This window comes from Trachymyrmex septentrionalis, unplaced genomic scaffold (assembly GCF_001594115.1).
Source record: "Trachymyrmex septentrionalis isolate Tsep2-gDNA-1 unplaced genomic scaffold, Tsep1.0 scaffold14, whole genome shotgun sequence".
Classification (NCBI taxonomy): Eukaryota; Metazoa; Arthropoda; class Insecta; order Hymenoptera; family Formicidae; genus Trachymyrmex; species Trachymyrmex septentrionalis.
This window is the reverse complement of record NW_017304543.1, coordinates 2804567-2829594: the sequence shown is the minus strand read 5'-3', so window position 1 is coordinate 2829594 and position 25028 is coordinate 2804567. Positions and strand designations below refer to the sequence as shown.

General features: G+C 31.7%; 3 protein-coding genes and 1 long non-coding RNA gene across 6 annotated transcripts in view; 1 reads left to right on the top strand and 3 right to left on the bottom strand.

The window, feature by feature from the left end:
- Positions 1-3827, bottom strand: part of LOC108745603 (3-oxoacyl-[acyl-carrier-protein] reductase FabG-like) — a 6110-nt gene extending 2283 nt beyond the window's left edge. The window contains exons 1-8 of the mRNA XM_018481858.1: positions 3670-3827; positions 2634-3492; positions 2485-2551; positions 2054-2386; positions 1813-1986; positions 1589-1741; positions 1345-1506; positions 818-1144 (exon numbers count right to left, since the gene is read on the bottom strand). Coding sequence (XP_018337360.1) covers positions 818-1144; positions 1345-1506; positions 1589-1741; positions 1813-1986; positions 2054-2386; positions 2485-2551; positions 2634-3492; positions 3670-3754 — 2160 coding nt within the window. The 5' untranslated portion in view covers positions 3755-3827. The remainder of the gene's footprint in view (positions 1-817; positions 1145-1344; positions 1507-1588; positions 1742-1812; positions 1987-2053; positions 2387-2484; positions 2552-2633; positions 3493-3669) is intronic.
- A 1130-nt stretch (positions 3828-4957) lies between these two features.
- LOC108745602 lies at positions 4958-13291 on the bottom strand. 3 transcript variants are annotated; one of them, XM_018481853.1, is made up of 6 exons: positions 12601-13291; positions 11084-11675; positions 6729-6866; positions 5905-6350; positions 5339-5504; positions 4958-5208 (listed from the first exon to the last, which is right to left on the bottom strand). In XM_018481853.1, the coding sequence occupies exons 2-6, from the start codon at positions 11291-11293 to the stop codon at positions 5101-5103; spliced, it is 1068 nt and encodes a 355-aa protein (XP_018337355.1). In that variant the 5' UTR covers positions 11294-11675; positions 12601-13291; the 3' UTR covers positions 4958-5100. The 3 variants fall into 3 exon arrangements, with proteins under 3 accessions (XP_018337355.1, XP_018337356.1, XP_018337354.1); XM_018481854.1 differs by having other exon boundaries at positions 12644-13291; XM_018481852.1 differs by lacking the exon at positions 12601-13291 and having other exon boundaries at positions 11084-11738.
- Positions 13292-14304: 1013 nt separating this feature from the next.
- On the top strand, positions 14305-18267 carry LOC108745449. The gene is made up of 3 exons (XR_001939095.1): positions 14305-14567; positions 17361-17481; positions 17601-18267. It is a non-coding gene; the product is annotated as an uncharacterized LOC108745449 (long non-coding RNA).
- A 1617-nt stretch (positions 18268-19884) lies between these two features.
- LOC108745452 lies at positions 19885-24864 on the bottom strand. The gene is made up of 6 exons (XM_018481614.1): positions 24712-24864; positions 23724-24095; positions 22682-23061; positions 22472-22580; positions 21862-22303; positions 19885-21606 (listed from the first exon to the last, which is right to left on the bottom strand). Exons 1-6 carry the CDS (start codon positions 24767-24769, stop codon positions 20199-20201), a joined length of 2769 nt encoding a protein of 922 aa, XP_018337116.1. The 5' UTR covers positions 24770-24864; the 3' UTR covers positions 19885-20198.
- Positions 24865-25028: the final 164 nt, after the last annotated feature.

Here is a 25028-nt window from a genome sequence, read left to right as displayed (position 1 = left end):
CATATTTTTTAACGTTACCTTCATTCCAGAAAGGAATAAAACGATGTGACGAATGTTTAGTTCTACGTACCACATCGAAAACATTGAAAGACTTGGACTTGGTGTTGCTGGTTACTGAAACTTCCGTGTCACTCGTGTTGTCGTTACCCGTTTCCAGGGTCACATCGCTGCCGTAGACCTTTTTCATGTATCGCGTAGACATTTTGAGATATATATATATATATATAGAAAATGCAATAAATTTAAATGTTCTCTGTATTACAGTCTATAATAAGTTTTATCTATTTAATATTAATTTAAGATAATTAAATTATAATAAGTGTATCTAGCTGTCTAACAAAGATATTATTTGTATGAATATTGATACACTGACTTTTTCAGTTTATATGTGTATGAGTAACATATATGTGTATGTAGAATATTATCATATTGGTAATAATTGAATACAATAATTAATTATATACAATGCATATGAAACAGAATTTAAAATGTATTTATATTGTTTATTGTAAACTATTTTATTAAAATCAATCATATCATTGATTTTATAAAGTTCTGTAGAAAAAGAATTCTTCTAATATCCTCATTATGTAGGTTTTATTTGTTCTAATTCATTCGTTATAGTCGCTAAATATTCTTCAACTTTCATTAATTGTTCGATGATGTTTGTATTACTCCACTCTTGTTCCTTGACTTTTTTCACGACACCTAGAAGCGACAATTTAGCGCTTCCTAACATTTTCCTTTTCTTGATAACTGCAATATCAGTGGTACAACGTAAATATGCTTGTGCTAAATCACAACATAAATCCAGCACTTTTAGAGTTGCAGCTTCGCTGTGACTCCATGGATTCGAAGTGATAAAACGATACGCTTTTTGTAGATACTGTGCCGCTCTCTCTTCGTCAACGTCTGTTTTTTTCAGTACGACAAGTTCAGCGTACATTCTCCAAATATCTGGATTATTAAGTATATTAGAAGTGATTCTTCCAAATAATTCCAAACTATTTTGAAGCAAACGAGATGCTGGATTTCCGTTCGCATCATTAATATTATTTACTATAGCATTTGTTAATATCTGGAGAACTTGAACATCTAAATGGTTACTTTTCAAATCCAAAATACGATGATAACATCGAATAACCTGTAAATAAATTGTTTAAAACTATTAATAAAATATATTTAATATAAAGATTTAGCTATATCAAATATATATATATATATATATTCACTTTTAATATATACATGAACTAATTCTGTAATTTTAAATGTGTTAATGCTTTTAAAATTAGTTTAGATACTTGAACAGAGAATTTTTGTAAAATATCATATATAGATATTTACCTCTGAAAAATGTCCCAAATCAATGCTTACGATCATCAAATTGTCCCACACTTGCCAACAATCGTAACAAGATGCTATGGCATCTTGTAAAAATTTCCAAGCTGTTGTTTTATCTCCCAATTTTATGTATGCTTTTGCTAAATTGTTCCATGCTTCAAAAGCCTAAAATTTTTAGATAAAATAAGAATTTTATGAAATTCATATCGACTGTAAAAGTAGTAATATCAGAAATATGTGTACGTACAAATTGTTCTAAAGAACAATAACGTTTATACGCCATAGCAGCCAACTTCCAATCTTCTATCTGTAATGCTGCGTAACCCAGTCTAAACCACACGTCTTCCTGAATATTATTCAATTCAACTGATAGTTTTAAATGTGGTATTGCCTCGACATACTAAAAAATAAATTTTACATTAAGATTTGAATAAAAGGTTTACTTTGGCAGTTAGCGACTCAAATACTAACATTTTTCTTTGCGAAATAATATAATCCCCAATGTTTTTGTACTCTACTGCTTTTTTCATCGGACAATTTCCATGCCACTTTATAATGACTCACATCCCCAGTTGCATCTCCTAACAGACACCACAATTTTACTGTTGGCTTCTTGGATATTTCCTGTTCGATAATTTCAACTGCCTGAAAAAGCGTTCACATTAGTTATTTATTATATAACTTTTTGTTATATATTTAATATAAAATATACCTTATGTTTCAAATTTAACACGTTATAACAGACAATTACATCTTCCCACAGTTCTAATTTTATAAAAACTTCCAGAGCTGTTTTTACATCACCAAAACTGAACATTAAATTAGCCCATTTCTCCTCCAACATCCAAATCGGTTTCATACCACTTGCAAAAAATAAATCCATTCTTCTGGCTATAGGTACTTTTATATCATTATAATCATTTATTAAAGACTGTGTTTGCTTCATTGATCTATTGATAGTTCTCTTATTATTAGACTCCGACAAGCAACGGTAATATAAAGAAGTCATCTTTAATGACCAATTTTTTGTACTCTCAATAACTCTCTACAAGAAGAATTTCTTAATATTATCTATTAAAATAATAAACTACTATATTATTTATTAATAACAAAGAAAAATTCAATGTTAATATTATAGCTTACACTTAGATAGGGCCTGATTTCCTCATCAGTAAGTTCGTACGTAGGTTGACACAGCTGCAACTGAATACTATTAACTATTAAAATCTTTCTGTTATAATGGTTACATGCTATAATTGTTGATATGAATACAAATATATTATTATACTTACTATTTTCCTAAAATTATCGCTTCTTCTATCATACCTAATTTAGTCTCTTCTTTATGTTCTGAAAATTCAATGCAGTCTAATCTCAAATCATCAAAATCATTTAAACTCAAAGATCTTGGTACATTTTTGCAATCTATTGAAGGAAAAGTATCCTTGTTCATTTCTATTTTGAGGTATAATTGCGGCTTTTCTTCTTGTTGATACTTGGTACGTTTTCCCATTGCACCTTCTAAATTTAATTTCAAGCCTGCTATTTTTTGTGCATGTTCAAGATGCTTTTCAGAATTTTGTGATCTTCTGTAGTACAAATAAAATGTACCGGCTTCCAGATTGAATAAAAGCTTACAAAGAGAATGTTCTAATATATTCAGATTATTAATTTCTGTTATTAAATTCTCAGTTTCTTCAAATAATACTCCAGTGTTTTCATCCAAAATATGTTGATGCAACAGAGTGGCTCTAAACAGCCACCAAATGCAACTTTTATATTTAAGCTGCAGATCTACATTAGAAAATATTTTCTTAGACAGATAAATGAGTTCTGGTTTTCGTACATTTATATTACATCCAATATGCAAGGACAAATGATTGAGTGCTTCATCTCTTCTGATTTTCAACCAATCAATATCTTTATCAATAGGAGGTCCTGTCCAATTGCATTGAACAAAGTATAATAACGAAGCTACTCCTGTACACAGCCATGACAGATGGGTATAAGTATCAGATAAACTATTATGTATAATTTCTTCTAAGTTATCACCATTTTTTATTGCCTCGATAAATGTAGAAAGTTCATTATTTATTACATCTTCGTATCGTCCGTTTAATATTTCACATACATTATTTGGTAAATCTGAAACTAAAATAAAAAATAATTACTGAGATAGAATTATATATTCTAGTAAAAAGACATTAGTATAACAGAAGAATTTTTACATATTGAAATATATTATATATGTGTATTCAAAAGTAATTGTATACATTTTATTGAATTTTATGACTTTACAGTAACATGTAGTAACAATAATTCGCATACCTTTATTTAAGGAAAAATTAAGTAAAAGTTTAATTTCGATGTCTTCGTCTATTTCGATTATATGTGAGGCCATAATGTCATACATTCATAAACATGTGAAAAAACACTGCGTTTATTTTACTTATGGATTTAATTTTTCATGAAAGAAGATACCACGTGAACAGATGAGCTTTATTTTGAAGCGCCTCTATATCCTTAAAACGTAGATATTGAACTACGTAGCCAATGTTCATGCATCTTCTCAATGGATAATATTCACTATTTTGTGGTTCTCTTCTATGTTATAATTATAATGTTTTTTTAATTTTTTTTCTGCTACGTTCACGACTGATCAGATAAGTATTAATTATAAATAAAGACATAAATCAATCTTTCTCATCATCGGCAAATAATTACGATGATGAACAGCATAAAACAAACTATAAGCGATGATTTTATATCTTATTAAAATTATAAAGATATATTATATGTTCTCTCAGGTCTCATCCGTCCTATTTTTTAAGAAAATTTAATCTAATAATGCAATATAAAGTCTCCTAGTATTGAGCAATAATAATTTGAAAATTATTTAAATTTATAATTGGCTTATTTATTGCGTCAGTGTTATATGCTTAATTGTGCTGCAATAGATATTTTTTAAAGTAAAATCGAACATTATAATATCTTTATAATTATAGATTTTATTATAATACGTTTATTATTGAGTGTTATTAAGGTAATGTGGTAATAATGAAACCCCTAAACAAAGTGCCAGATATAACAAAACAAATATTTGCAATTAATGTAATATTATTTAATATTATTATTACAACTGGATTTTTCACATGCAGGTATCCATCGAATATCTTACCTGCCTTTATGACTAATTAGTATTTGATACACATATTTTTAATACTATACACGTCCAAATCGAGTGAACTAATAATTATAATAAGCACTTAACATTCGCAAAGTTACAAATTAGATGATAACGTACGAAAACTCAGTCGCTCGCGAGTGAGAATATTTTACATATTGTATTCATGTTATCCAATTCATCAATAACGATGAAACAAAATGTGTTCTACTATTTTTTTTTAAATTCTTCAATTTTATAAGCAGTCGCGTTTTAATATAACATTATTTAGCCAACAACTTAATACTAAAAACACGCAGCCGCGACATGAATTAAATTTTAATTATAATACTAGAGCGCATAAATATTCAAACACAGAAAATTCCTAAATAAACTATATAAATAAACAAGATAAAAAACAAGAAAATATTCATTTAAGATACGCTACTTTAAGAAAGGTGGAGCAATGCTCTTATTGCAATACAGTTATCCTGTAATATTATTAAGTATTATTAATTTACAATCGATCATTTAGATAGAACGAGATATCGATAGGATAAAGATAAAGACGGTGTTGTCTGCAAATAGTAGAACTTTCAAAAGTAGTTTCTATCTTTCTCATTGTTATTCTCAATAGCTTCTCTCTTGGCGGCTATCAGATTCTCCCATTGCGCGATGAGCGTGTTACGACGTCGTGGATTAGGCTACAAATAAAAGATTTTTTTTATCGCTTAGTAAAACTATCAACAAACACGATCCAAAGAATTATATTTATCATAACGTTTATTTTGATGATAGTAATTGATCGTAAAAAAATGATGAAACATTGCCAACCTTGTGTTTTCCTTTATGTTCTCTCTCGATTTCATCCTCATTCAAGGTATTAGTAGAAGTGCCACTTCTAAGGGAACTGGAGCCGTCGTAAATATCGGAATCGTTATCATTTCCTATATCAAGTAGATTCGGCTGAGACTTTGCCAACATCTGCGATCTCATCAATCTAGAAGATAATACGAAATTTATATGAATCAGTTTAAGTTAGCAAATGTTATAATCAAGTGAAAAGACTCCTTTACGTAATTTTGATTGCAATGTGTAGCAATTTGCTTAGATAACATAATAATAATTTTATCTTTTTAATGCTTTCTTCATTGCAAGCAAAATCAGATGTTAAATAAATCTAAATTAGATTATTATTTAAATTAGTATTATTTATTATTGTTACAGAGAATTGGAAATATAATAGTATAAATCGCTTTATTGATAAATTTCAAAACTTATTCTTAAACAATTAAAAAGTCAATCTCAAATTAATTTTCCCTTCAATCTGTTATTTTAAAAACCATCTAAATTGTTTAGTAAAATAAAGTAAATTCTTTGATATATGAAAGCTTTGATACCTTAATTCGTTCTCTCGTTCTTTCATGTCATGTAGCTCTTTTTGAATCTTTTGCTCGACAGGAACATATCCTTTCCTCGTTAATGGCTTCTTTGGCTCGTCATCCGGCTCCAGTGGTATTTCCAATGTTCTGTTAAAGGCTTTGATACTCAGAGGATTGAGCGTGATAACGGGCGTTATGGAAGAATTCAAATTATCGTCGTTTTGCGATTTACTCTTATAGAGTTTTCCCCGTGTAGCTAGAAACCTATGCATCAAACCCTTCTGGCTCGGCGTGGTTGCAAAGCGCAGCGGTGTCGGCGTCGTGCGCGTAGATATCACACCGTTCGTCATCTTTGGCGTTAAGTTTGGCGACTGCGACGTCGGACTGACTGTCTCCAGTATCTGCGGCGTGGACGTCGTTCTTTTCAGTTTTCCCGAGGCCAGAGCTTGCGGCATACGGCGCACCTGTGCAATAAAATTACTAATTATATATTATTTTAAGATACAAGTGAATCTTTCCGCGTCTGAGACGATTTCCAAAGACATATTTTCACATTTTGATCTTTCCCCTACAGCACAAAGGTTGCACAAAAGTTGCAATAACACTGCTGCAACATTAGCAATATTTGTACAAGCAAAATAATAAAATTGATAAGAAAATTATTAGCAATATTGCAGAGATTTTGCAGCGATATTATTACAAATTCTGTGCTCTATGGATTTTCTTCAGGGAATTGAAACTCGCAAATATTTTTATTTTTATAAATAAAAAGAGATGCGCGTGCGACTTTTACAGATACCGAGACGCTAAACTGTATTATTTGGTGCTCATTCTGAAGATACCTTGAAGTCTACCGTCTCGTGGGATGTGGTTTTAATGCTACCCACGTTCCGCAGTTCGTGTTCCCTCTCGGTGACTTCTTCGATTTCCCTTTGTATTCTGTCCGTCGCTCTCTTTAACTGCTCCAGTCTATGCTCCGCCTGCATATGCATTCTCACATGAAAATATGGAACACCGTGAGCGTTTAATTTTTATCTTTCCTCGAGAGATACAAGATTATTTAACATTAAAATTCAATGGTTAAGGTTTTAAAATATTTTCACGAAAAATATAAAGAATTTTAAGTTATGTGATACACGAACTCGTTATCAGAGATTTTAAAATTTCTTTACAAAAAATTTAAGAAAACAGGAACCTCATTAAAATTCCATTTAAAAAACAAAATACTAACAATACATCTAATATGGATCCAATCAAAAATCGAATAGTTGAAAAATTTATCTGATTCTTTTTGACCGTGTATTAGAATTTCTAATAACTGATCCGAAGATATAAAAGAAATGGCGTCTTAAAAATTTTTATATCATGTTTTATGTGTGTATGTATATATTCCAATTCTCTCGATATCGAGCTTATTGGCATCCAATATTGATTAATGGATTGATTGTAATAACTATTGATAAATAGATATGTTATTTCATTCGAATGATACCGTGGAGAACGAAACACTTTCAGAGAATTATATATGTGCGGTAGGAAGGTGAAAGGATTTTCAGCGATGCAGCAAATTTCTTATTGCAACAATAACCGTCATCTTTGCCTTTATCGATCGCATATCGAACATTATCAGTTTTTATCTTTAGAAAAAATTATATCGTGTTCCACTGCAACTTCCCTGACACGTCATGCATTTGAAGTCATGAAACGGATAAATAAGAGACATATTTTCTGTACGAAAAAGATACAGGAACCGAAATTGCAATCAAGCGATGACCTTCGGTAAAAATCAAGGCTATTAGAAATCGTTTTTGTTTTTTAGTATCAGTGAATACATCGCGCTTTTATCATGATAAAATCTTCTCTCCATTACCACTTTTCTGTTTCTTTGAGTCACTTCCGTTTTTTAACGTTTTCATCAAAATCTCAAAAGCCTATTCTTCCTTTATGGAAAAATACTATTAGACTTGCAAAAACCTATTGAAAATAATTAAAAAACCATTTGAGTCAAATACTATATTTGTTCCAATAGTTTTTTTTTTACTAATCCAATACTATTTTCTCATAGTTTTTCCAGTAAACATCAAATATAACTGCTACACTGCAAAAAAGAGTTGCATTAATTAAAATTCTGTTTAAAAGTGATGGACAAATAAAAAAATTTTCTAGTTGGATCTGTAATTCTAGTTGAGATAATCAAAATTTTTGACTCATATGATTAGAATTTTCTGCTAATTCGGCCATTTTCAACCAGAAATTTTTTCAATGAATGTAATATAAATGTAACATGTATATATTTACATATGTATGTTATATAGCAATTCTATTTATGTTTTGTTGAGCAATTTCTATTATCTTTTGTATCGGTTATTCATTGATTCATAAAACTTAGCATTCGCTCGGATATCATTAAAGGTCGCTTGAATAAATTTTCGCGGCGATTAACCAGGTCTGAGAAAGACTCCAAGGCCAGCTTTAATACCTCGTCTCGGTGTCTCTGGCAAGAAAAGTGCCGTAAAAGGGTTGGCGTGGCGTACGAAAGGCGAGGCGAGGACAGAAGCTGTTGCTACAACCGCTATACCGAGTTTCTCACGAGGATTTCCAGCTGTGACGTGACGCCGGTCAGGAATGCCGTCCACAGAAAACTGAGCGAGCACCGACGGAGGTAACGGCTTAACTGTAATCATCGTTTCCCTTCTAAAAGAAATGGGCCACGACTCTTCCTACCGCTCTTTCGTCTCTCCTCTCAATCGGCATGCACCATCTTTGCTTCCTTTGAGAATGTCTGAGCGACCGACTTAAGGTCGATACAGTTCTCCCAATGTCGATTAACATTTCAATTGCCAAGTCATTCTCTTCCAAGTGTTATAAATTATAAAATGTAGACAATATAAGTACTAGGAATTAAAATCAAAGAATATTATAAGAGACTCATTATAAGTAGAATAATATTTAAGACTCATGGTAAGTCCAAATAAAGATAACTAAAATGCGGTCATAAAGCTTCAATTAAATCAATTTTCAGAATTTTACTTTCCGTATCTTTAGAATAATAAATAAATCATTATGTAAAGAAGAAAATATATTTAAATTAGATTGCTGCCTTGACTTTTGATTGTAATATATTCGTACAGTCATTCTGTTCTCTTCCAGGGAGGTCGATATTTTTATATCGTGCGTCAAACACAATATTGCCTCATTCTGATCTTGAGCCTTGTATCATTTCTGTATGAAGATCGCGTACAATATTACGTCAACTGAATCGAATTATAGTTGAAGTCAATCAAAAGGATCAGTTTCCAAGATCTGTTATTATGTATATCGATGTGTTGGTTTCAACTTGCGATATATCGAAAAATATCCAATATATGGGAAAAATTAAAATTGTAATACATTAAGTAATATCAAACGCACTTGCTGGTAAGAATTCCATGGCAATAATTTGTTTAGAATTTAAGAACGACGCAGAAATGTGTACAAAAGTTTTCCGCAAACATATGACAGGAACCGCGATGGCTTTACAAATTTATTGACTGTTTTAACAAATGGCAATATTACATACGGAATATGTTGTATTATTAGCCCAATTGTTACAGATGAAATGATTAGCGAACACGCATTTATTTCAACTTTTTTAAATTTAGACAAAAAATTTGTTTTTTCTGCTTCTGTCGCACTAACGTCGTTTTTCCAATTAAAGCACCAAATTACTAAACTTTACGAAGAAGCTGTGGAGTGCGAGAGATATGATATCAACATTGCGTAGACGATTCAATGAAAAATGTCATTGTAAACACAGTCGCGATGTCACGCGCAATAGTACGAGGTGGAATTAACTCTCACTCAGTGGAATTCAAGTCTTTTCATAACCAGATCTCGTATAACATTAATTCATATTCATCACGCGAATTAAATAATGAAATAATTATATCTTTCAAGTATTTATTTAAGTTCCTTATTTCCCTAATCAATAATTGTATTTTTTTATCTCTATATCTGTATTTATTTTTATTTTATTTATCTTTCGAGATGATAGAAAGATAAAAAGGACGTGCAATGAAATCAAAGTGTTCAAGCAATTTTTATTTCTTTACCTTGAAACGAAAAGGGATCTCATTTCGGTTTAAACACGAAAAAAAATGATATTATATTAATTAAATTATCAGTATTAATAAAAAAAAAACAGTCTAATTGAAAATTCGTGTTTATTTAATAACAATATTAACAAAACAAATCAAATTTTATTAAAACAAGAGCATGACGTATTTGTTTTTCATTAAAGATTTTCTGAAAATTAACAAGATTGTTTTTAATCAGAGACTGCTGTCAGTTAATGCTATTAATGCTATTAATTTTTTTCCGTGTAAATTCGCGTTTTGCGTAACTGACAATTCACTCGCTGCTCGAACATTAGAGATAAATAAGACTGTCGTTACGCAGATTTACTCCGTTTAGCTACACTTTCCATATTTTCCCATTTCCTGATGTCTCGTCTAGCACGCATCTTTAACTTTCCTAGATCCAAGTATACGCGTATTTCGATCGCTTTAAATTGCAGGAAGCGCGAGGGACATCTGTGGGATAGGCAGATCATCGGTTAGATCGTTCCAATGAACGATTCCTCTACGACAGTCTACGAAAATATGTTTCAGCAAACGTTAGTCTTGTTCTTTTTAGTTGATTTTTCTGCACAGTTCATCTCTTCTCTTCTTTTCTCTCTACACCGAAGAAAAAAGAGAAAAGATGAAACCCTGTACACATGCAAGTTCAAGTAATATCCCATTTCTATCAATGTAGATTAACTTTAATTTCGGTTTAACTTATTCTTCAGCTTTTTCTAACTCTTAGAACTAGTAAAGAGTTAGATGAACTAATTAAAATTAAATTACATTGACAGGAACGGGTATAAAACAAACTTAGCCCGGCTCCACCAATGTAAGATTAATTTTAATTTTGATTTAACTTACTGTTTATCTTTTTCTAATTCTAAGAATAGAGAAAAAATTTAAGATAATTTTACATTGATGAGAGAAATCGGACCTAATAAATGTAACTGCTATATAACAGATATATATAAATATTTTACAGCTATATTACATAGTTATATTCGGTGTTTGCTAGGGTGGAGTGTCTGCAAGCGATCGGTTTTCCGGAAACTCCTTTTTATTTACTTTTTAGTCGAAGCGAGGGAGAGACTCACCTCCATTCCGTGCGTTTCCGCCGGCGAGAATTCGGGAATGCAACAGCAGGCTGGCAACGACGATGGATCCGGACTGAACCTTTTATCGGGCTTCTCCGCGGCAGATACGCGAGCAGTGCGTCGACCTCGAAACGGGGAACAATTTCGAGCGGCTTTATCTGATCGCGAGGTGCGCCGATGAGCAACGACGACGTCCTCGCTTATTATCATGCCTCGCGCAACTAATATTACGTCACTTGTTCAATTCAATATTTATGCCGATGGCGCGTGTCCCGCGCGTACGTACTGCCGACGGTAAGAACGTCGTGTCGCTTTCGATTTTCCGGGATGGTTCTTCGTACGCATGATATATTGCACCGGTAATGCTTGTTCCCAAAAGTTCTCTTTTCGACGAGCGCCGATCCGTGTCGTTATCAGGATGACACCCGACGAACCACCGTTACTTTCAGTCTTCCAGATGCAATCGAAGTCCTCGCTACAGTTCAACTCCTGAGTACCGGATGTGTCACCGTACCGTAGGTGTCTCCTGATGTCGTTCGAGCATTCATAGAGCTTCTTCTTGAACTCCTTCAATAGAGGGAGGTCTGGCTGGCTAGTGATTACCCAAGCAGAACACAAGTCATCATGACAGCGAAATGATTGCAAAATGATTACTAAAACTCACTTTTCAATTTATTTTACGATTTCATTTTAACGTCATTTTATATATCACGACTTCCCATACAGCATAGAATTTGGAGCAATGTTGCTGCAACATTTTTTCAATGTTACTACAATATTGCTGGAACGTTGCAATGTCTACGTTTAGCGTAAAAAGCGGCTTTGCAACTGTTAAAATTATATTTAATGCGATTGGTTTCTATATTTATAGATTCGTGAGAAACTAAGGGAAAGGTCAATCATAATATAAAAAAATCTGATATCACTAAGGAATACATCAAGTTAAAGAGAAAGTCAAAATTACTTAATTTATTTTGACGTCATGAAAGCCAAAATGGTAATTTTTAGTTAGAAAATTTGACTGTTTATTAACGTTAAGAATCAAAATAAAGTCATTTTTTTTTGTTGATTTTTGTGTGTTTCTTGGATTTGAATAACAGTTGCAAAGTTGCTTTTTTTTGCTGAACGCGATCGTTATTGCTATAATGATTTGTGTTGTATGGATTGTTGTTCTGCTTGGGTAGAGACGTTATATTCGGTCTATCTATAGAGAAATGACGCATATACAGCACAAATGACTCCAATAATATCGGAACAATATTGTAACGTTATAACAATATTGCAATAACGTTGCAAATGTTGCTGTAAGCTTCTGTGCTTTCCAAGGAACACACGGAGAGTCTCGAGAATAAAATCAAAATGACTATTTTAATTCTTAACGTCAATAATAATAAACAGTTAAACCTTGTAATTCTTAACGTCAATAAATAGTCAAACTTAAAATCATCATTTTGAAGTCCAAATAAAATCATTTAATTTGATGTATTCCTTGGGATGGATTACATATATGAGAATACCTGAGAATATCTCTCGACGAAGGCTGTACACGCGTAATCGTACCTGGTATCACCGCGGCGAACGCGAAGACCTCGATAACTCGCGAATAATGGGACGCACAGTGGGGCCACGTTGTTGTGCAAGTATAATACAGTCTCTCCTATTCCGTTCTGTTTTCGTGAGACCAGACTTAACGAGGCAGCTGTATCTATAATTTATTCGACGAGACTATCGCCGATGATTCTGCAAGACTGTTCTTGCGAGACCGTCGCCAATTCCGTTTCCCGGCGAACGGACGTTCTCTCGCGTGGAATTAGATCGACGAGAGATTACACCGTCGCGGGCGGCACCTGCGATCAAGTCCTCGCCGTTCGCGATGGTTCGCGATACTGCCATACTGGTGAACTGGTCGGCTGCAGGTACAACGCAGGTCGCCGAGCGCGCGGCGAACCATGGCGAACAGCGTTCGCCCCGCGAAACTCCTGTAACAGTAAATATATACGTCGAGCGAATCGCACCCGGGCCGGGCGATCGTCGCCGATGTGCGACGCGCATACCCCATCCATTATATCCTGATTCGCGAGCCTGGTTCGGCTCGCCATTTTAACCGCCTCGCAAATCTTGTGTTCCCCGCGGCGGAACCGTTCTCCAAACAAGAAAAGCAACAGGACGGCATGCCGCGCCCGCGTAATTGTCGCCGGTCGCGCGTGTTGTCAACCGGCGGACACGAACCGGTCGCGAATGTCAGCGAATGTTTGGCATTCGCGCGACGATGAATCTGGGATGTTGTAAATATTTGTGTTGTTCCCAGTTTGTAAGGTTTAATGAAGCGATTTAATCATGAGTCTTTCGCCGTGTTATACATTGAGTAAAAACGAAGCGTACTGCACTCGTTATACAGTATGAAATATTTACGTGAATTATTCTTGTTTTAAATATTTCAATAAACAATATTTCAGAAATATTTTTCGTAAACGTTTTGCAGTATTGTTCAAAAGTATAAAATATATTTCTCTAAAATATTTTAGAAATTTTCAACAAATATTGTGGAAACAAGAATATTTCAAAAATATTTCTGATTTCCTGGAGATATTTATATTTTAGAAATATTCCATGAAACATTTCGGAAGTATTTAAAATCTTGCAATGCAATATTTTTAAAATATTTCGGAAATATTTCATGTTGTGTGGGACGTAACTTTGAAATCATTTTTGTTGATTTTCAAAATTTTTGCTTATTGAGAAGGGCGAAATTTGTGAAAATAATAATAGCGTGATTTATTCAAGTAGCAAAAGTAATGTATTGATGAGATTTCTCATAAGAAAAAATTTAATTATTAGAAGAAATAGAACAGAATAAGGATTAATGCGAAAAATGTATATGATACATATATAGAATTAATTTTATTATTATGTCGGAAGTTTCAGGGAGATCTTTTTTTTTCCTTTTTAAAACGTAAAAAGTTGTAGCACAAATTCCAAAGATTCAATGGAATTATATTGTTAGGGAATCAAAAATATTAGACATTTAATTAAAGTCGCGGCGCGTAATAGGATGTAATGTTTTCAAAATATTCTTTTAATAGATAATTACTAATAGATAATAAAATATTCTTCCTTTTACAGATTGTTCCTATTAAAAAAATATTGTATCGACATGAAATATTATAAATATCAATGATCACAATGAATAGGATAGCAGCAGATAATAGTTAGATGGCGCAAGATTTTATAGCAGATAACAGTTAGATGGCGTTATAAGATCTTATTCTTCTTTTATTGAATTCTTTTGTCTAATTCACTTTTGTTCTTGCACTCGCCTTCAATTGTTTTTTGGGTTTGCTCTTGCTTGCCGTTTGAGTTGTCAGCTAGTTCCGAGCAAAAGATTCTGAAAAGTTTCACAAGAGAAAGCTACAATTCTCCAAAACGATATCAAGTACCGTAATCTGGATCGAGGTGACATATCGAGAGGATACGTATTTTAAAAGTATGTTATATTGAGGTAAATGTATCAGTCAATGGACATCGTCCAATTTTTGGACAAAATGACAAAAATGTTAAACATTAAGCTTTTAATGATGTGTATAATTCTAAATAAATTCGTTATTAAATTTTTATAAACAACGATATTATTATTTAGAGGCATATTATTAAAAGCTTAATATTTAATATTTAAAATTTTATATAACTTTCAATAATGGGATCATGTCCATTAATTGTAATATATTGTTTACTTTATCTTTTCAATATTGTGTTATATTTGATTTTTACAAAGCAATTAAGAATCTCACGTTCGTAAAAAGAATTTGCATTCATAAGAAATTTTAATATTGGGTGGATCCATATATTCGTTCGCTTTTTGTTAGTAGTGCAAATTTTTTCCGAATATCTCCGGTTCTGGTTGCCTAATCGGGCAATCCAAATATGTTTTGGAAAGGTGACAGTCCGCTCTTTTCATCTGTCAAATTTGGTTTCATTGGCATTAGTTTTGTTTGTGCTATAGACCTGTGAACATGTCGGAGAATAAGGTGCATTTTCGGCACATTTTGCTTTATTACTTCAAGAAAGGCAAGCGAGCTGCGGAGGCCCACCGAAAGATATGCAGCGTATACGGGGACGATGCCTTAACAAAACGTGCCGCTCAGAAATGGTTTGCCAAATTTCGTTCCGGAGATACGAGTCTTGAAGATGGACCCCGCAGCGGTCGGCCCACCGAGGTTGATTCGAATGATATCAAGGCACTGGTTGAGCAAGACCGGACGCTAAAGGTGCGAGAGATTGCGGAGACACTTAAAATAGGTTATGGAACCGTACAAAGGCATTTGCAACAGCTTGGCTACGTGCCCCGCCTCGATGTTTGGGTGCCGCACAAGCTGACCGAGGAGAACCTGGCCAACCGCATATCCATCTGCAATTCACTTCTGAAGCGGCACGAAAGCGACCCGTTTCTCAAACGAATAGTGACTGGCGACGAAAAGTGGATCATCTATGACAACATAGTGCACAAGAGATCGTGGGGAACCGCTGGCGAGCCGCCGAATGCCACCCCGAAGGCCGGCCTGCATCCGAAGAAGATTTTGCTATCCATATGGTGGGATCATCGTGGTGTGCTGTTTTACGAGCTGCTTCCTCAGGGAAAAACGATCGATTCGAAGATCTACTGCACGCAGCTAACGAAATTGAATCAAGCATTGCGACAGAAACGTCCAGAACTGATCAATCGCAAAGGTGTCATATTCCACCATACCAGACCCCACACCGCAATAATCACTCAGCAAAAATTAGTGCAACTTGGCTGGGATGTTTTGCCTCACCCACCGTATTCACCAGACCTTGCGCCATCCGACTATCACTTGTTCCGGTCCCTGCAAAACTCCCTCAACGGGAAATCGTTCGCTGATCAGACAGCTGTGAAAACGTACCTCGACCGGTTTTTCGCCTCTAAGCCCCAGACCTTCTATGAGAGCGGAATAATGAAATTGTTGGAAAGATGGCAAGAGGTCATCAACAAAAACGGAGAATATATTATTGATTAAAATTCATCCTTTGTATGAAAAAAACTTGTTTCATTTTAGCCTTCAAAAAGCGAACGAATATATGGATCCACCCAATACATGTCACTTGTACGCTAACTCCTTTTTATTTTAAATATATAGCAGGTAATCGGAATGATTCATGCAGAATATTTTTAGAAATTTATTCGCAAGTACAAAATATATGTAGAAAAATACATTATGTAAGCAAAGTTATTGTTCTTTACATAGTCGATAACTTACGACGCGAATATTATAAGCTCGCGGTTTTAAAGCGCTATTACTATATTATGTTAATTTTAATACGAAACTGTACAACACGAAACCTCTGCGAGAACGAACATTCTTGAGTAATTTGCCTTACGTGTTCCTTTTCTCTGTCTAAATTTCTACAATATTATATTTTTGTAATCAAAACTGATTATAATTAATGTACATAATTTTATAGATTATATAAAGATTATATTTTTTATCAATATGAAATCGTAACTGATAAATATTTTAATGATATTAGCTACCATATTTTTATATTTTATTTCCCGCTATTATCTTATTCCTATCAAAAAGGCACCCTTTATATAATAATAATAATAATATTTCATATATATATGGATATAATCTACCTTATTAATTAGTATCTTAACTATTGTAATTACATTCGTAAAATTCATTATCTTGTAGACGGTATTAAAAATTACGAATTACAATAATATGTATAAATGCATTATATGTTACTGTCATTGATATGTTCGTCAAAGAATTGAACTTGTGAATTATTGACGGTGTGAGAAATTATGAAATAGCATAAGGTAAGGATATGTAATATGACGTAACTAATAACTTGTCTTAGAGCCGAAACAGTACGAGTGTTTCCTGATGTATAGACTTTAAATCAATTTTCTCATAGCTTCCATAATTTCGATTTTTTTTAACACAAAAAGTCACTTCAGTTATATTCATTATTCTTACCACATTCTGTAACATAATGTATATACATTAATCACACATTAATGATTTTTATTCTTTTGTGTAAAAAAAAGGTATTTTAAATTAATTCGAATCGATCATGTATTATCTATGTCGAGAAAGTTCCGAGTTTGAATATATTGCACATAAATTAGCAATATTAATTTAATCAAATTTTGCCAAATTTTGATTTTGAGAATTTTGTTATTAATTACAATACATAAGCTTGTATACATGGCACTATGTATGTATAAATTTCAAATATTATTTTATGATTACAGAATAAAGTCTACGGAATAGAGATCTGAAAGAGAAAACTATCTAAATTTCTTGGCTAATTATTTGAAACTTAGACCTAAAATATACATAATACCTAAAACTGCAGAAATCGATTCTTTACAAGTACAAGTTTTCACAAATTTATTCATAATAAACTTTAGTATAAAACCTATAAAAACTAGAGTCTCAAATTTATAGATCTGAGTGAATAAAATTTCTAAGCTAAAACATTTTTTTTAAAGGTTGCGAACTCATATTAGAAGATATTCTGGTCACCAAGGAAAACTAATAGGTATTTAACCTAAGTTAAAGATGTCGCTAAAAGAGATAAAGGAGACAGTTGAAGCCTCATCAGAGCTTGCAAATACAAAAAAAACTTATGTGATAACTAAGCCGCCTGATCTATCACCTGAAGCTCAGGCTGAAATAGATAAGTGCTGTCATCCTGATTATTTTGAGAATATGACAAAAGAAGAATGGGAACGGACAAAAGGAATGGCGCAACTCATGGCTTATTATAATCCTAAAGGTCGTAATTCACAAAGGTGTAATATTCGGAAAAAAAAAAACAAAAACTGAAGCTGAGCCGAAGAATCATAATACTGTTAGATTTTAAATTACTGTGTGAAAATATGTACTTCTCTTTTAATTAATTAACAATATGAATTTAAAAAAATGTTTCTTTGTTAGCAAAGTTGAAATATCACTATTGTAAATTCTTTAACTATGTCTGCTTTATTCACGTTGTCTTAGTTAAGCACGATGCAGCATAGCATCTAATTAATTATGTTTTATTTTTCTGAGCACATCGAATGTGTATTTCTAATTGGATTGCAATTGAATCTCGGAACTTCTCGGATATATAGATTTTATACAAATAAATAGAATAAATTTATACACTTTAGCATAAAAATTATATATTATTCAACATAAAAAACATGTAGAAACTAATAAATTAGATAGAAAACATAGTTTGTAATTTATTTGAACTTAATATATAGATTATCAATTAATTAACAATTAATATGTGAATTTTCGAATATCTATAATTTAATAATTTATTGCAATATTGCAATAAATGCATTAATGCTTGATTCTTTTAGAAAAAAAATTGTAAAAAATATGTATTGCTGAAAAAATGTTGTCAAAAAGAAATACGTGAAGCTACGACATTCAAAGTACGCTACATATAATTCATACGGAGCAATTTATAGGTCTGTTTTTTATTCCTGCACTTTCTGAACTGGTGTACACGGTGCAATACATTAAAATGAAATTAATGTATATTTGTTTCACTTCAACTTATTGTATCGTGTGGATCAGTTCAGATAATGTAGGAATAAAAAAAGATGTCATACAAACTGAAAGTGAATGAATGATTCAATGTAAAAAACTGAACTTTGTTCTTAAATTACATCATACATTTTATAAATATCTATAATTTGTTAATTTTTTTTCAGTTAATATAATATATAATTGTTCAAAAAATTATAAATGTATTATTATTTTATCCTGTGCATAATAGAACAAATATTAGGAACAGGAATAAATATTAAAATTTCAACTTATCAGATACTAATTGCACTAAAATACGGTTTCTGATAGGTTGAAATATTAATATTTATTCCTATTTCTAATATTTCCTCCATTGTGCGTAGGGCATCTAAGCAATCCATAAAGATATTCTCTAAAATAATAATCCAAAACAGCAGAGATAAACATTAAAAAGCTTCAATAGCATTATTATAAAAATAAATTATATAATAGTACATTTATGACAATCTTAAAAAATGGAAAATTGTATATGAAATTATATTGAGATTAAATAACTGTAACGTACTTTCTTATATTTGGCACTTTACCATATTTTCATATTTTTTTTCATGCTAATAAATACAATTAATAAAACTGTACCTGTATTTAATAATCATGTGAAATTAGACTTATTTTTCGTATATGTTAAAAGTGAAATTAAAGAATGCAAAATTTAATTTTGAATACTAATTTGGTATTAAACTTGAAAATTAATAAATGCAGGTAATTATTGCAATCAACACAAGCTGATAATGAGGTAAACGTCCTAGTGATTGCGCGGGCATGTATCTACGTTTGAACACACACCAAATTTATTAATCTCAAATCTGCTTTTTTTATTACAACATAATTTAATTGTATTTAATGATTATATATAATTATAGTATTATAATATTTTTTATATTTAAAATTATATTTGTAATAATCCAATATTTATAATTATATATAATTATAGTACTATATTTAAAAAAAACATTTGAGATTAATAGTATAAAGAAATATATAAAGTTTTACGTAAATGTTCGGACATAACTATATAATACATATCTGGAATCTGGAACGTTTACCTTAACATGTTTAAAAAAAATTATAAAAATAATTTCTTACATTGTATAACAAATAAATGCCAACGATATTAATGTCCAGTGCTTACAATAATAATACCATGCATTAATCATTATCAAATTGACAAGGATAGTTTCGTTAGTCCGTTAACATTTTTCTTCAGTTAATATTATAAAGATATAACCTATATACCTTTAGTTAATTATATCGTAATAAAAATGAGACATACGATTACATCTATTTGGTTTTGTTCTCTAGATATTTAAGCAAGAATATGCAGCGTTATATTGTGTTCCTTCTTTCTAAGATTACTTTATATTACAACAATTATTGCATATGCACGATCGACTGTACCTATTAGGGCATTGCTATGTTACAAAATATATTTTGAACGTGATCAACATTAAACTTTACGTATCTTATTTATACAAATATTACTTTTATTTTGCATACACGGTACTCTATCTCTTTAGAGCTTTGACAATAATACTATTTTTGTCAATTTGAAAAATGCTGTTCTTGCAGATATCACTAGATAAAATTAAAATCGTATTTTGTTTCTCAGATTGCTTTATAATCGTTTGTATATCCTCATTTATGATATATATCGATCGGTGATTGTCCACTTTCGCTTGCAATCCGTGATTGCGACACAATTTGATTTGATGTAGCGGTATGGTTACGTATTTATTCTGAGCAATTAATGTACTTAACTGTTCGGAACGGACGTATAAATACTGATGACTTTGTCGTTGATTGATTTCTTGATTTGCTTCACTACTCTCTTTTGAAGAAACATTTAATATTTCTACCACATCAGTCGCAACAGATTGAGTTATACATTCGCTTTCTTGCAATACGTTATTTTGATTTTCTAGAATAATCTCTTCACTAGCTTCATTGAATGCTTGCAAAATATTAATATTTTGATATATAACCTGTGCACAGAAAATGTTATTTCCCGGATGTTCTTTATTTTCAATATCGATATTATTTGCATATTTAGTAGGATTTTCATTCGTGACATCATTCTGTATAATGACATTATATTTTTCATCATATTTTTGATAATTTTCATTGGAATTTGTAGCTTCTGTTTGCTCTATTTTTAAATATGTTGTATTTTTGTCTTGTACATCACTATTGAATATCTTTTTATGATAATCGTGCGTTTCTTGCAACACTTGCAAGTTGCTTTTACCTTGTTTTTCTGGAAAATCTGTATTTAATTCATGCTTTATTACTTCTTCATTTTTTTGTATTTCTTCTTTTGATGTTTCACTTTTAGAATTGACTTTACATTTTATTTCATTGCTACATTCATAATCTTGATCTTCGATATTATGCTGACAAACAACAAGATTCTCTCCATTATCAGTTACTCTTAAATTATCGTAAAAATGATTTTTTAATTGCAGAAGGCCATCCTCTATACTATCGATACATTCCACATTTACATTGCTGTTCTCCCTATCAGGATATTTACAATCTATAGCTATTTCAGTCTCTATACCATCAGTCTTATTCAATTGAGATTCCGAGCAAATCTCAAAACTCTCAAATTTATCAATTTGTATTATATCATTTGTTTCCCAGTTTCTGTTATTATCAATATCATCTTTTAGAACATACTCTTCTGTTGTATTTGTAGTATCTTGCGTTTCGTCATGACTTTCAAACCTTACGATTGCATTGGATGCGATGTTATCGATATTTATTGTAGCTTCTGGAGAATCATCCTTCCTTTTTCGATTAATTCGAATGTTTTGATATTCTTCTTCCGGAGGATGTAAAACTTCACCAAATGTAGTAAGGATTTTATTATGTCGTGTTTTTAAATGACGTTTATAAGTATTTCTGGTTTTAAACCTAATATAAAAAAAGCAGAATATTAATATTATATCAAAATTATTAATGTCAATTCTGTCTCTTTTTTTTTAGAAGATCAGAAAGACAAAAAATTTTGTTGAATTTAAATTTATGTGTGCTATGTGTAATTTAATTTTATTTGAATTTATTTATAAAAAAAAATGGAACGTAAACATTTGTATAAAATATATTAATATAATATTATCTATATATTTACATATTATAAATATATTTTTGAACAATAATTTTACTAACCGTTGTCCACAATCATCACATCCGAACGGTGCTTCTCCAGTATGCCTACGTTGATGTTCTCTAAAATGAGATGGGTGCCTAAACTTTTTTCCACAATCCGTACATGTAAAACGAGTCTGATTTTGATGAATCAACGTATGATATTTCAAACTGTGCCTTCTCGTAAAAACAGCTTTACATATCCGACACTCGTACGGTTTTATTCCAGCGTGACTTCGATAATGAGATACTAAAGTTGTAGGCGCTGTGAAACTACGAGGGGGGTCGCAAATGCGACATTGAAGATTGTTCCCTGTAGGATTACCCTTTTTCTTAATACGATCTATGTATGCTAGTGCCATTTCCCTTTCTTCTTTGCTAGTGCCAATAAACTTCGCTTTTCCTTTAGGCTTGGTAGTTGTACATATCTCGGTGTTCGATTCCATGTTGATTTGAGTTTTATCTGATCATGATTTTGTACATATACATAAATATACTTAGAAATTTATACGTATGTTATACAATTTTAACACACACATATATATATATACATATATATTCATCTCTATAATATTAATTATAATATTGTACTTTTTGTTTTATAAATTATGGATGAAATTATGGAATGTACCTGATGAACAAGCAATATTAGAATCTTGACAATTTTCAGCTAATTTCTGGTGGACGTGAGAATACTCTTTCATATGTACACTATCAGTACCAACAACCATCAATACGATCTGAAAAAATATAAATATTTGTAAAATTTAGTGCATATATATCAAATAATATTTAAATATTTTTCACAATTGTATAGTTTTATAAATTGTTTATTACTAACATTTTCTTCTCCTGATGTATTATCAGAAACATTACCGAGAGATGTTTCTTTTCTATTAGGCGTCGTATCACCTAATCGTTCGGAATAACTATGATCGCCAAGAACCTTACTATCTATTTGCGAAATATTTTTTAATTCAGTGTCACACACTTCCTTATTTTCCGATTTCTGGAAACATTTCTGCTTCTCATTTTCTTTAATATTAATATCGTTCAAAAATATTTTACGTAAATAATTGGTAGACTTTTCCAATATCACGTCTTTATTCTCCTTATTTAATGTTTCTTGTGGTTTCTTTATCTGTTGCATCCGACTTTTCTTATTTTGTAAATTAGTTTTGAGATTCTTATGATTTATACTTTTTGCTGTAAATGTATCATCTATAATAACATAAAAACAAGTCTTTTAATTATTTTAATACGTAAATACAATATAAATTTGTTGCACACAAATATTTTCAAGATTTTTTCCAGGATAAGTATTTACATGTCATTTATGTATTATCATGAATTTAAAATTTAAAATAAATATTAAACAATTGTAAATAAACAAACGATAGATAGGATCGAACAGTATCAAACTAAACATTGAAATCAGCGCCGTATCGGTCACAGTAAGATGTTGAACTACTGACTTAATATACATTCAATAAAATTGAAAGTATATGACTCGGTAGTCTAAAGGCTCAGGACGCTCGCACGGAATGCAAGAGATCCGGGTTCGACTCCCGGCCGAGGCAATATTTTTTCGCAATAAAATTATTACAGTTTTAAGATTGGGAAGAAATTGGGGGGAAATATTAGTTTCAGATTTATTGTGTGAATCCGATAATTTCATCGGCTCTCAATTTATGTCTGAAAAAATTAATTATATACTTTCAATTTTATTGAATGTATATTAAGTCAGTAGTTCAACATCTTACTGTGACCGATACGGCGCTGATTTCAATGTTTAATTGTAAATAATTTCATCAGAGATTTTTTTTATGTAATACTAATGACAAGTTGATATAAAGAGATAATAGTAGTTGATTAGTACATACAAGTCTCTTTATCAGCTTTTAGCTGTTCTAAATGCTTCTCCAGGTGAATTTTTATGCATGCTCTCGCTTTTTCTTCACTAGCAAAACTAGTATATTTTTCATGACAACCAGGCACTAATGCACAAGTGTAAGAATATTGTCTTTTGAGCTCATCGCTTGTAAAAAGGGCAAATTGCTTAACAAGATGTGAAACAGGCATAGATGCGAGTTGAGAAACAGTAAAACATGTTTCTTTCCGTTTCATACTCGCAGTTTTAGGTTTAAATTGCAACGTCAGCATTGAGTTATGTTTCTTTTCTGAGTACAGCGTTTGAGATGCAACTTCTGCAAGTACTTCCAATAATGCCGATGGACTGTCCCTTCCTACAGTACCTATAACAATTTTTACAATTATCATTCTCGAATATATCTATATATTTATCTCATTAAACATATAATATTGTCTTTCTACTAAAAAAGTTAAATTTCCTAAAAAAAAAAAAAATAAATGACAAATCTTCAGAAAACTTTTATAAACTATAAAACGTTCATAACAGATAAATAAAATTACAATATTTTTTGCAATAACAGATTTTACTCCACATATTCTGTATCAAAGGAAAAAAATATGTAAAATAAGTACAGAAATTTTCCACACGATACAATCAACGGTACTATCAACATGAAGTTCTTGGCATCATCAGTAATCAAAATAGTTATAAAAAAATCATATCTAAAGAAATGTATATTTCAATTATAAAATATTAAAATCCGTGCAATATTCGCATCGGCGGATAACATTTATCTAAAATGAAGCAACATCGTTGGAACGCGTTTACATACGCCGAGGAAAAGTTGTTTTCGTGGTAATAGCAGACGCCATAAAGACGCCCAGCAGACGGTTTTTCAGTTTACTACCTATGGATCGCGTATGCGCGTTTTTTCCGATTAGACACGCGCGCGCGGATGTAACTCGGCGAGATATCGCGGAGTCGAAGTGCAAACGTACCGGGATTATCTCCGTTGTACAAATTTGACACATGCTGCGGATTTTTTTTGGTGCTCATGATGGCATTCACGTTCACGGCTACATTCCCCAATTCCTCGTTTGCGAACAACAGGTTCTCCGTTTGTTGGCCAATCCCTCCCCCTTATGTCAATCGTCGACACTGCTGCCAACGAGTGAAATCGAGAACTATCTAGAACACGGACTGTAGGTAAATACACTAGACTCCTTGAGGCTCAATTCCCTAGTCGTATCGATAAAAAAAAGTCTGTTCGTGTTGCTTGCATTTTAGACAAGCAACATGAACAGACTTTTAAAAT

What these genes read in the sequence shown, in the direction of transcription:
- LOC108745602 (XM_018481853.1), bottom strand. Translation starts at nt 11,293, where the DNA reads ATGATAATAAGCGAGGACGTCGTCGTTGCTCATCGGCGCACCTCGCGA. An exon ending in ACGAGACGGTAGACTTCAAG is followed by an intron (nt 6,351 to 6,728) that starts GTATCTTCAGAA and finishes TTTATTGCACAG; the next exon opens with GTGCGCCGTATGCCGCAAGC. An exon ending in AACATAAAGGAAAACACAAG is followed by an intron (nt 5,209 to 5,338) that starts GTTGGCAATGTT and finishes TTTTATTTGTAG; the next exon opens with CCTAATCCACGACGTCGTAA.
- LOC108745452 (XM_018481614.1), bottom strand. Translation starts at nt 24,769, where the DNA reads ATGAGCACCAAAAAAAATCCGCAGCATGTGTCAAATTTGTACAACGGA. An exon ending in GTACAACGGAGATAATCCCG is followed by an intron (nt 24,096 to 24,711) that starts GTACGTTTGCAC and finishes AAATTGTTATAG; the next exon opens with GTACTGTAGGAAGGGACAGT. An exon ending in TAATATTGCTTGTTCATCAG is followed by an intron (nt 22,304 to 22,471) that starts GTACATTCCATA and finishes AATCATGATCAG; the next exon opens with ATAAAACTCAAATCAACATG.